A 12,930-nucleotide genomic window follows, 5' to 3' on the forward strand; every position below is an offset into this window, starting at 1 on the left:
TAGCTCACGCTTAACAACACTGGGGCCAGCCCCGGCGACAGTAACACCCACGCTTGTTGTAAAAAATTACTCCTGAAAAGTATAAATAAACACAGTACAAAATTATTCTAATGTCTTCTTGAACTTTATTCAGGTTCATTGATGAAAAATAATCCTGTCATTTTTCAACCAATTATTGAGCTACTGGCGTCAACGTCATCAATTGTAACTTGACACTTAGGCTGGGGATGGCGTTTGAAAAACACCGCATCGGGGTTTACACGAACAGTCAGTTTGAGGAGGATACAAAACTCACAGGCATAAATCTCTGTTTAAGGAAAACTTCGTGTATATAAAGTTCTCACAAGTAGCCTTAGCTAGCAGCTGGAAACAAGTCAACTCGAAGCGGTTAATGTTAAATCCTTAGCTAACTAACGTTAGCTCTGGGCCGCTAGCTCTCGTAAACAGAATTCCAAAGGCACCATCATCAGGAATGTTGAGTGTCAACGTATTTTACCAGAACGGTTAGTAGTGGACTCTGTTGATGCTGGATGCTAGTTAACGTTAGCCCATATACAAAATAACTGAGTCTGACATACTGGGTACCTCGGATAGTAAAGAAAGGTAGCTAGTTAGCTAATAATTTCTCAACTAGAGTTTTGTTGTGGAGCTAGTTTACGTGGCTTGTTGTGGAGCTAGTTAATAATTTCAAAAATACTAACGGGGCTTGTTGTGCCAGCTAACGTTAGTTAGCCCTGGATACGTCGATTGTCCACCCTTTGCAGTTCAAACAACTGACGACATGGGTCTTATATTTGCCAAACTGTGGAGTTTCTTTTGCAATCAAGGTGAGTACTTAGCTACCAGCTAACCTTTTAGCTTGCTAGTAGCTAACTAGTACGTTAGCTAGTACACGCAAAATAATATGGGGCCTTTATCAGTACGGTTAGCTAGCTAGCCAAGTAACGTTTTTGGCTGCCAGCTGTTCTTCGACCCGATGTGTAGCTAACGTTATTCCTTGACGGTGGCTGCATGCAAAACAACAAATAGTAGTGGTCTAGTTAGTTAACTATATTTATTTATTTATTTATTTATTTATAGTAACTCAATGTTAGGGAGTTACCGTGGTGGGCAACATAATGTAATGTTACGCAATGTGTACTGACATGATTAAGGTTTACAGCATGCCAGCTAAGGATACTGTTAGATGTAACGTTAACACTCAAATAGCCGCATGTTGGAGAGGAATAGTATGCACTCTGTGGTCCAATTTCGGACTTGCTATTTAGGCAACTGTTTCTGTTGACTGAGGAATGGACACAAGGGACAACTTTGGAAGGATGTGGCAGTCGGTGTGGTGTTCATAGGGCTAAATGGAAAACAAAGGAGTGTTGTAATTACATTTTTACATTTTAGTCATCTTATCCAGAGCAATTTACAGTTAGTGAGTGCATACTTTTTTTTTCTTCTTTCTCATACTGGCCCCGCGTGGGTAATGGCCCTTTCCTGTCTTTTCAATCCAGAGAAAGAGACCCCCCTCATTGTAAAGAACATGTCAATTATGTCACAGAGAGTTCAGTATAATGGAATTGGGCAGAGCCTTTTAACCCGGTCCCATATCTGTTTGTGCTCTTTCCAACTCCATTGCTCATTGTCAAATCAAACATGACAAGGAGTTGGCATGATGATAGCACAAACAGACCGGCACTCATGCTAGCCTGGTACCAAATCTGTTAGAAGTATTACAATGGAGGTCATCTATAGTAGAGCAACTCTCTCATACTTCTGTCCTGCGATGTTGGGCCATGAGGAAATCCTGCGGAATTGTGGATCCCATTGGCCTAATCTCTCAGTGAGACAAGAGAACCAGTGGATTGCTAATCCCAGCCTCAAGTAATACCTCAGATTAGTTAACTTTATTAGGGTAATATCAAAAGTAAGTCAAGTCATTGTTTATAGGGAAAATATGAACAGGTTATTATATTGCAGCATTAAATTAAGTTTTGCATCTTGCCCTCTTAGTTTTCTTTTCCTTTTCATGGTTTGAGTGGAGTAGCCCAAGGCCTACCGATAATTCTATTATATTGCAGCAAACGCAACATTACACTTAATTTGGCCAAAGAAAATGACTTAACAGAATGAAACAAAACACGTGTTGCATATTTAAAGAACTGGTTTAAACCTTGAACAGGCCTATATTGCAGTAATTACCAACAAAGGTGAGTGCCTACTGTAGGCCTACCCAACAAATGACAGCAATAGGCTAATGCTATTTATTTTACAACAGGCCTTTTTTTAACCTAAATATGGAGCACAAAATTCTTCAAAAGACAGAACTTAATTTAGGCAACAAATGTCTCAACAAAATGAAACAACATGTTTGCATATTTAAAGAACTGGTTTATTTTAAATAGGCTAATAATAATAATATACAAAAAATAATGATAAAACAAATGATAATAAATAAAACCTGAATAGCGAGTTGCACACAGACCATTTGGCCGTGCCAACGTTCTTCTCATCTTTGTCCACTAGAATATTAAAACTTTCCCCTTGTCGGCTTCTTTTTCATTGTTTTTTTTCCCCCCTCTAACTTTTGTTTTATTTGAATGAAATAGGCCTCCATCTTCACAATCAACTTGAGCCTAGGCCAATGCGGCTTATTCTTTCGTTCTCTCTCAGCAGCAGGCGCACGTGAGGTGAGCAGCCGGAACCACTTTCAGCAGGACAAAAGCTATACATTTTTGAGTTGCTGTTGGCTGACACAGATAAAGCTCGCGCAGTTCTCATCTCCCACACATTAAATTAAGAGGACTGGTCCAGATGACAAATCAATTTTAATTGCACAGACCTGTGGCAATTATATCAGATCCGAGAGACAAGTCAGAATTTAGGACCCTGACCCGCTCATGTCCTGGGTCAGATCTCGGAATTTCGGCTCTGTTGGACCCGTGAAGACCTTTATCTTAGACCTCTACCATGTCCAGTTTCACTCACTCCAACAGATGAGTTAATGGTACTGAGATTACTACTAGGCTAGATGTTTGTGGAATGTGCATTCTGGACCACTTCCATCATGGTGTTTGTCATATTGAAAACATTTTGTTTGAATAGAAAATATAGAGTTCAGATAAGTCCAATGAATGTGTTCGTGGATATGGAAATGTCGGGTAGTGTTCTTTGCATGTAACGTCTCAACTCACTCCTCTGTGGGCTTTGTTGGCCGGACCGACCCACATCCACCACAGGGTAACTATCCTCTCAGGAACTAATAGCCGTGGAACATCTGACGACATCCTCTGTTGTGCGCCAAAGCCTGTCAAAATCATCGGCCTTCTGACAATACTACCTTCTTCCTCGTCGCCCGTCGGCGTGCATACTTTGATTCAGGCTTTGGTGTGCCAGCTGCCTCTGTATGATAGTGGAGCGTTAAAGGCCCTAAAGTAACACAGAAGCTAAAGACACTGTATGGTGATTTCAGGGGTGGGCTACTTGTGCTTGTGTTAGGCCAGCTAAAGCTAAGAGCTCATTTGCTTGAAGAGGTAGGCTAATTAGCTTTGAAAGTGGCTCCGGGGTGAAGTTTCCCCTAGGTACAGATCTAGGATCCGCTTCCCCTCCCCTAATCTTAACCATTAGTGGGGAAAATGCGAAACTGACCCAAGATCAGCGTCTAGGGACAACTTCACCCTACTCTTTGAAAGTGCGGAAAGAAGTTCAGTGCCTTATGAATGGCAAGAAGGTACTGTATATTGGGAAGGGAAACTGTAACCAGTGTTCTCTTTGTTTCAGAACACAAGGTGATTATTGTCGGTTTGGACAACGCTGGAAAGACCACTATACTGTACCAATTGTGAGTACTACAGTTTTATTTCCTTGTCTGCTGTCTCCATGTAGCTTTAACTAGAACTCAAGAGTTTTTCTATGTTTAAGGAAAACTCCTGGCCATACTAATGACTTGCTCTCTGAGGTAGATGATTGAAACGTTTTGTAACTTCCTCCTCAGTCTGATGAATGAGGTGGTCCACACATCGCCCACCATAGGGAGTAATGTGGAGGAGATAGTGGTGAAGAACACCCACTTCCTCATGTGGGACATCGGGGGACAGGAGTCTCTCCGGTCCTCCTGGAACACCTATTACTCCAACACAGAGGTAAGTTACACACACCACAACATACTCTACTCACCCAGAGGCCAGTGCTGTACGCTTTAGTGGTAGCAGACAGATGGTGCATAAGGTCCAGTGGTGTGTGTTGTAAATAGTGGGGCTCCTAAACACTAATAGATGCTGTCAGAGATGGGAACAAAAGTTTTGCCTAGCCTAGCCCCCCCCCCCCCCAGAAGCTGCCGTGTTTGTTCAGAGCACAGACGGACCAAAGGGGCCGCCCGGGTTCAAAGGTCACGCTGACAGAGGCCTGTCTGAAAGGCAGGGTTGGCCTCCGCAGTTTATGATAATAGTGAGATGAGGAAGGTGGATCTTCATTGGAGCTCTGTTTTAAAAACCTCAGTAGGACACTCCAAACCGTATCACACACTCTTGACAATTATATAACCTGACATCTGCTATGCACTGTCCACATGCTCACTTCAGCACAAACACTGCATCCACATCCACCCTACCTTCTTATTATATTGTGTTGATGCTCTCTGAACGATACACAATGGGTCATTAGCATGCCAGCCACCAGCCCCGGAGCAAGCCCAATTGTGAGGGGCTCCGCTAGGAAATACCCACCCACCGTGTTTCACTGTACCTGTTTTAAGTGTCTATTCTATTGAATCTACTAGCTTCTATGGAAGTCATGAGTTGTTCGTTTCACCAGCCATCCGTGCTCTGTCTGTGTCTCTGATGTGACTCATGTCTGCTGTTGCTGTACTTGTCTTCCCAGTCTCAAGTGGCCAATCTTTCCAAATCCCGTCTCGTTAACTCAACGAGTCCGAGCCTAGTATCTTGCTGGTGACAAACCCAATGGCCGTGTCCGAAATATGGCTTGCCTAGTACTTATTTAAACTGCATACTTTGTAATAATGTTACTGTAGTGAACAAAAATATAAATGCAACATGCAACAATTTCAAAGATTTTACTGAGTTAGTTCATCTAAGAAAATCAGTAAGTCAAAATAAATTCATTAGGCCCTAATCTATGGTTTTCACATGAATGGGAATACAGATATGCATCTGTTGGTCACCGATACCTTAAAAAAAAGGTTCTGTTCACATCGTTGACATCAGCAAACCTCTCGCCCACACGACACCACACACGTGGTCTGCAGTTGTGAGGCCGGTTGGATGTACTGCCAAATTTTCTAAAACGACTTTGGAGGCGGCGTATGGTAGAGAAATGAACATTCAATTCTCTGGCAACAGCTCTGGTGGACATTACTGCAGTCTGCATTCCAATTGTATCTGCACATTTGAGGCCTTTTATTGTCCCCAGCACAACGTGCACATGTGTAATGATCATGCTGTTTAATCAGCTTCTTGATATGCTACACCTGTCAGGTGGATGCATTATCTTGGCAAAGGAGAAACGCTCACTAACAGGGATGTAAACAAATTTGTGCTCATCTTTTAAGATACGTTTTTTTGTGCGTATGGACAATTTCTGGGATGTTTTATTTCAGCTCATGAAACATGGGACCAACACTTTACATGTTGCCTTTTATATTTTTGTTCAGTGTAAATACTATTTAGTATAGTATGTATTATGTAAATATTTAGAACTTACTGTTTAGTAAAAAGGTATGCCGTAAGCAACAAATATCAACATAACTACTCATCCATACTGAGAAGGCATCTTCTAATGCGCAATCGCGCTTGTTCCCCGCCATTTGTTCATTTTTAGAGTCCCCTATTCTGATTATCAGCTGTTGTCAAACACAGGTGGGTGTGAAGACTATTCTCTTCCTCAAGTGTGCAGCGAATTCTACTAGATGAAATGCTGAAATGAGTATGACATCCTGGCATTTAAAGCATACATTTTCCCCCCGAAATGTCACATACTATCTATTTTCGTATACCCCAAAAGCCTACTATTCAGAACGCAAGTATGGGTATTCGGAAATGGACAATTTCCCCTTGCAGGATTAATAGAGTGAATTCAGTTGTGTCGTTTTCTGTCTCCTGTAATTCCCAGTTTATCATCTTGGTGGTGGACAGCACAGACAGAGAGAGGCTGGTGATCTCTAAAGAGGAGCTCTACAGGATGTTGGCTCACGAGGTTTGTATATTAACCCCCCAGTACTCTGGCCTTCATTCACATGCATGCTGGCACAGAAAACTGGGGGAAACCACACAGAACTAGTCTTATCTCCGTAATTGATTTTTTTGCTTGCCTTAAAAAAACAAGGAGCTGTCTCACAAGTCCACATGAATGATTCCTAGTTCCCTCCCTGTCACATTGTTCAGTGGAAGTTTCCGTTGTGCTTGGTTGCATCTCAAATGGTGACCTTTTCCCTATATAGTGCCTTAGGGCTCTAGTCAAAATGAATGCATTATAAAGGGAATAGAGTGCCATTTGGGACGCATGTGTTGTAGTGGAGGTTACATTGTTCTCTGCCCCTTTTTTCTTCCCAGGACCTGAGAAAGGCAGCTCTGTTGATATTTGCCAACAAGCAGGATATGAAGGACTGCATGTCGGCGGCGGAGATCTCCAAATATCTCACCCTCAGCTCCATCAAAGACCACCCCTGGCACATTCAGTCGTGCTGCGCGCTCACAGGAGAAGGGTGAGAGACGGGCGTCATGCGGACACACACACATTTTACATTTTAGTAATTTAGCAGACGCTCTTATCCAGAGCGACTTACAGTTAGTGAGTGCATAATAGTTAAATTTTTTTTTATTTTTTTTATATATACTAATGATTTTGTTTTTGCATGACTTTATTCAATAAGTACAGCCAAATATTTATATTTACACACAAGGAATGTACACATGGCAGAGACATTTTGGTCAGGTAATTCATTGTCTGTCCATGAGGACAGGGTCCAGGCCACAGTCCCATATCTTTCATTGGTTATCCAAAACTGCCCCTCTGGACCCAATATAGAAGAATATGTACCTTTAACCAAAGGCAGACAAGGCCCACTGTTTGACATCTGTGGGGCATTGTGGGTATTTCTGCAGGGCCTCCATGATCTGGCTGTGGTCCAACATGAGTTTCATCAGCTGGTACTCCTGGATCTTAGCTGTGGAGCCGTCCATAGACTTAATCAGCTCCAACTGCTGCAGGTGCTCAAACGCCTTTATGATGACTGGCTTGTCAAAGTTATGGATAGAATGGGATTTCCTCTGGACGAATTTCTTGAACTCATTGTGAACCATCTGGAAGTTAAACGGCTCTCCGTCATAGATGCCATTCAAGTGTTTCATGGCAATTATCAGGCACAGTTCAAGAATGGACAGACCATGAAGTATGTTTGCTTTAGAGTCCACCATACAGACTCTGCTGGCCTCCAAGAGATCAGTGGGCTTGATGGCAGGTTTAGATGCGCTCACACAGCTCAGAGCCAGCAACAAGTGCAAGGAGCGGAAGTCTTTGCTGGAGTTATAATGTCTTTGTAAGACATCCACCACTGGTTGGTCTTCACATAGCGTCTTGATGCCGTCGTTCCACTCCTCACAGAACTTGGTGTCGGGGAAGTCTTGTGGCAGGCTGAGCTGTGAGCGGACGTTGTCCAGGTACTGTCTGAAGCTCAGGGAACACAGCCCTCTTCTCTAGCAGCTCCAGGACATCCAGTCTGCAGGTGAGGCCGATCACAGCGACGGGAGCCTGGGCAGACTGGGAGACGTCCAGGAGGTTGTAGAGCAGAGTCTGGGTCTTATGGTGGGCAAACAGGTCAAACTCATCCAGAATGAAGAGGACAGGCCGACTGCTGCTACGATCACCTTTCTTCAACGCCTCAAGAAGGAAGGCCAGGTTTTCTGCAAAACTACCAAACACTTTGTCTCCAACAACATTTTCCAGATTGAGCTGCCGTGTGATTTCTTTGAGCGCTATTCTATCATCAGTCTGTAAAATACCATTCAGGTGGACCAGTAACACATTCTTATTGACATCCTTCACCTCCAGCAACTCTCTCAAGACACAGTTCAGGAGTATTGTTTTCCCAGATCCCCGGGGTCCAACGATGAGTACGGAGTTACTCTCTCTGTGGACAGCTGTCCTCCTCAGCAGCTCCAGCAGGTGTTTGTGTTGTGATTCCATTCCCACTGGCTTTTCAGGAAGTCTCTGATGACAGAATCTCTCCCTCAATATCACCTGAACCTGAGAAATACATTCGCCGACTGTCATGTGTGTTTCTTTCACCTTTCGTTTGCTCATGGTGACAACAGTCTTTTCTCTCGATGACAGTGGTCTAAGCGCGAAATTGGAATCTTTGCGAAGACATTTCTCATTCAAGATTCACAACTTCAACCAACTTCTGGGTTACCTAATTATTGGACCTAGGAGGCTATCTTTCTGCACAAAACAATCTACACACAATTAAATTAATGATTCCAGTATGTAAAATTCCATGTATCTAATTAATATAAATATACTTAATCAAGGGGGGGGGGGGGGGGTCTCTTTCAACAGAGGCCTGAGACACAACAATGACCTTAACACTGTCCCATTTTCTTTCTATAGCCTATGTGATAAGCCTCTTTTAACATGACTTCTTCTGAAACTTCAAAAGGGAGGCCGGTTGACTTCTCACTCATCTATGAAACATCCAAAGCATTTTTTTTTGGTGGTGAAAATAAAATTGTTCTGCAACTTAGACAGTTTGCTTTTTTCTTTTCAGCTTGTGCCAGGGCCTGGAGTGGATGACCTCGAGGGCGGGACTAAGATAGCCCCTTCCCCTCATTGGACGTTTGACTGACTATCTTTTCGCATTCCAGCCTCTCCCTATTAGCTGCTTAAAAAAAAACACAAAAAAAACATACCTTTAACCTCAAGGCTGCACGGGAAGCAAGTGTTGCTTCTCTCCCCACTACATCAACTTGACCTTACCTGGGTCATGTTCATTCGGCACCAAACGGAAGAAAACAAACCGAAAGAGGAAGGGACTACCTGAACTTGTCCAATTAGAAACGCTCTTTTCCATTGTCCATTGCAAAATGTTTTGCTACGGTGTGCTGTAATGAATACCACACTAATATAAGGGAGCTACCCTTGTTAACTAGACCGTCTTACTAAACCACATGGACTCTTTGCTACCTGGATGTGGTCAAGCTGATGGTAAACCGCAGTAGAACCACAGCCAGAAGGAGAACACTTCTCCTCTAAGACTGGAATACTAACAGTGTCCACTGGAAGTGATGGACACACCATCACCACTACATATCATGATCATATATCATAATGCCATATTAGGACCTGGATTGACATTTGGGTCTCTTGAATGTTGTGTGGGGCAGTGTTGCATCAATCATGTATTCATTTGTCTGTCTATTTTGATGCCTACTATACGGAGGCCTACACCAAACAGTGTCTACCTACTTGCTTTCTTATGTTAGTCAGGTTAGCCTGTTTATTCAGGTTAACTTATTTAGGTTGGTGGAAAGGAATGGGTTTATCATGGTGAATAGGCACAGGGTAGGATCAGTAACACAATGGTATTCTATGTTGGTTATAGTATTGGAAGTCTGTTACAATACATGTATTTTGGTTTAGGCCTATGTGTGCAGGATGGCATATTCAAGATGTTTTCGCTACTTCTTTATGATTTTTTATTTATTTCATGGTGAGTAGTCATCAGGGCTTACTACACATGGTCTCTGTCTTTCATAAGATGTAAAGGTGGTGGTTGTTCTGAACTCACAACAGGACTAGTTGGTACTGTAACCGTGGTTGGAGAAGTGAGTCTGGGGATGTGTCCCAAATGGCACCCTATTCCCTATAGTGCACTACTTTTAACCAGGGCCCAGAGGGTTCTGGTCAAAAGTAGTGCACTATATAGAGAATAGGGTGCCATTTGGGATGCACCCTGGGTACAAGCCTCGTGATGCTTGTTCCTTTGTGACTGTGGGAGCCACTGTATTATTGGGATGGGTTCAAGAAAAAGACCCATGGACATGAATAGTCATATTGAATTTGACTTCTCAAGCAAATGTCCCTGGATCTGTTTTCCTAAGCACTCATTCACACCGGAAACAAACTGAGTGCTAACTAGTGCTGAGCGATCAACCAAAATGTCGGTTATTTTTAGGTTTTTAAATAACTAATTGACCGACGTAGGTTCAATTATTTGAATTCCATTTCATTCTGGGGTTTTCTGTGAGCTCAATGCACACATTGCACAGTTTCTCTACAGATTAATCAGATCAAGCCCGAACTGTGCGATGTAGTAGGGAGTTGTAGTTTCCAACAGGCCAATATTTGACACAGCGCAGAAAACTCGGTAATTAATTACAATGACCATAATCCATTGCGTGCCTACTTGTCCGGTCTGTGTTTCTTTTACTCCTGCTATGTTAGGTTAGTGTGGGGCAGACACTAAGAGGAGACAGAGAAATGCGCGATTGAGAGGGATAGAGACCAGTTGCTTCGTGAGGTATCTCTACCTGAAAATACATTATCTAAGTGAATGATAGTTGGTATTCAGCAGTCATAGTATGCCTTATTTACGTTGAAGAACTAAAATAGTGATTGTCAGACAGCATAGGCAGCAGCTCTACCGAGATGACTTGGAATGAAATAAAGTCATCAAATAAAACAAATGTAATATACACAACTGAAATATTTTATTAAAGTAATGTGAATAAATGGTTAAGTGATAAGCAGTAATAGGCAGTCACTACCATAATGGGACTTTTAATAATTGTTTTATGTGTTACAGCATTCAACCCACATAATGCATAGTGCATTTAATGTTTACATTTTATCAATCAAAAGTGATTATTTTTTTAAATCATCAAACCGAAACTGTACTGACCTCAAATGCACTAATCGCTCAGCAGTAGTGCCAACCAACCACTACCGTGGTAATATCAGTGTTTAAAGCTCAACAGTTTCATAACAGTATTGTACACGCTACACATGTCAATGCAGCATTTTGATTAGATTTGTTATTTAGCATTTTGTGTACATGTATATACATGTAAATGTAATCAAGTATATGATGAGATGATGAGCAGGTCAGTAATTGCAGCTACATTTATTAGTGTATCACCTTGTTCTGACAGAAATGACTCCTTAGAGTTAAAGTAGCCTGAGTGTCAGTCTGTTTGTGCGATCATGCCACCTCCTGTTTGCCTTGACAAGGACAACAAGGGAGTTTGCAAAAGCACAAACAGATCTGGGACCAAGCAAGAGTTAGATATATGGTGCTCTTTGTGCATTTTTGACTGCGGTGTGCCGGTGAACACACCATCCAGCCCCCTCATCAACTTATGTTGCGTACCCTCAAAACTGCTAGCCTGATCCCAGATCCTTTAGTTAGAGAAGTTGGCTGAAGCATACAGGTCTGGGACCAGGCTACCGACAGGCCTCAAAAGGAGTCAGGTCCAGGGCTTCTCCCGTGTCATATGTGCCACAACATGTCAGACAGACTGGAGTGCGAATGAATCGGATGTTGATGCTCTCTTTCTGTCTGAAATGCCTGTGTGTCTGAAGATCTGTCTGTCTGCTTGCCCTGACAGTATTTATTTGTATCCCTTATTCCCTTTGTATCAAGCTTCTCAGAGTCTAGGATCAGCCCCACCCCCCACATAATCTTACTCATTGTGGATTGAAACACTAAATTGATCCTAAATCGGCACTCCTACTCTGAGAAGCTTGATACATATGGCCCCCGACCACCAGGATTTGTTACTACATTGGCCTGATGGAAGAGTTCCTTTAACTTGCTAACAGATCTATGCAGTTCCATAATGGCCAAAATCATGGTGAAAAGAAGCATGTGCATGAGTGTGTGTGGTGAAGTCAAGGAAACATCTTCAGTCTTTTCATTGGGACTAGATTCAGAGTAGCTCAGGCCCGGTTTCCCAAAAGTATCTTAAGGCTACGTTCATCGTTAGAACTTTTGTAGGAGCATCGTTAAATCTCCGAGCTGTTTCCCAAAACCGTTGTTACTAAAGTATTTGTAGCCATAGATAATAAATCATATCTCTTTAGGAGCTGATCCGTCGTCAGTATTCTAATGTTAAGATTGGAAAGGGAGAACGCTGATCCGAGAGCAGTGCTGCCTTCCTTTCAATCCTATCAGTATCGACACAGGCCTCAACAACGCACGAATCGAACGTACTCTGCGTGGTGTTTTGTGAAACGCATGTTATATCTTCGACCGTTTGTAGGAAAGATCGTTAAAACACTCATAAGCCTAAATTGTATCGGGAAAACAGGCCCTGGTACATCGCGCAACGAGTTACAAAGAGCAGTGGTGTCCACCCTGATCCGGGAGAGTGTCTGAGTCCACTGGTTTTAATTGACACCCAGTTAGCATTATGTGAAACAGGTGGACCCAGGAAGCGTCCCAAATGGCTCCATATTCCCTATATAGTGTACTACTACCAGTAGAGTGCCATTTGGAATTGGGACACATACCCAGTCTCTTCAGAATCATAGTGGCATTCCATTGGTATCGAGTACTTTTTATACTCTGTCAGACGTTGGAATGGTCAGACACTTTTAAATCAGGATGATAACGGCATGTATGATCTGGGTCGCACATTTCAGATTTATTTTTTAATAAAATATATTTTGAAACGTGAATCTGGTTTGTTCACTGACTAGGTCTAGGAGACTGAGATTTGCTTTTCGCTTTTTCAGGTATCCCCAGCTGGCCGCCAGCTGTCTCATTCTGTGTGTACCCTCTCATGGGTGAAGACCACATGAACGTATGTGGACAACATCTGCAGAGACCCTTATCTTAGAACAGAGAACCTAGCAGCTGTCATGAACAAACAAGGCTGTGTTTACACAGGCAGCCCAATTCTGATATTTTTTGCTTGTTTCCAATTTATG

General features: G+C 42.6%; 1 protein-coding gene and 1 pseudogene across 2 annotated transcripts; one reads left to right on the top strand and one right to left on the bottom strand.

Moving 5' to 3' along the window:
- The first annotated feature begins 211 nt into the window (after positions 1-211).
- arl8 (ADP-ribosylation factor-like 8) lies at positions 212-12,678 on the top strand. Its single transcript, XM_084144496.1, has 6 exons — positions 212-827; positions 3,769-3,829; positions 3,983-4,130; positions 6,115-6,198; positions 6,555-6,706; positions 8,768-12,678. The coding sequence occupies exons 1-6, from the start codon at positions 782-784 to the stop codon at positions 8,814-8,816; spliced, it is 540 nt and encodes a 179-aa protein (XP_084000622.1). The 5' UTR covers positions 212-781; the 3' UTR covers positions 8,817-12,678.
- On the bottom strand, positions 6,879-8,485 carry LOC311102987 (origin recognition complex subunit 4-like; annotated as a pseudogene). Its single transcript has one exon. The product of its transcript is annotated as an origin recognition complex subunit 4-like (transcript).
- Positions 12,679-12,930: the final 252 nt, after the last annotated feature.

This window comes from Coregonus lavaretus (assembly GCF_964263955.1).
Source record: "Coregonus lavaretus genome assembly, chromosome: 2".
Lineage (NCBI taxonomy): Eukaryota > Metazoa > Chordata > Actinopteri > Salmoniformes > Salmonidae > Coregonus > Coregonus lavaretus.

Coding starts and splice junctions, on each gene's coding strand:
- arl8 (XM_084144496.1), top strand. CDS start 782: ATGGGTCTTATATTTGCCAAACTGTGGAGTTTCTTTTGCAATCAAG. Junction 4,131..6,114: donor CCTATTACTCCAACACAGAG/GTAAGTTACACA, acceptor TGTAATTCCCAG/TTTATCATCTTGGTGGTGGA. Junction 6,199..6,554: donor ACAGGATGTTGGCTCACGAG/GTTTGTATATTA, acceptor TTTTCTTCCCAG/GACCTGAGAAAGGCAGCTCT.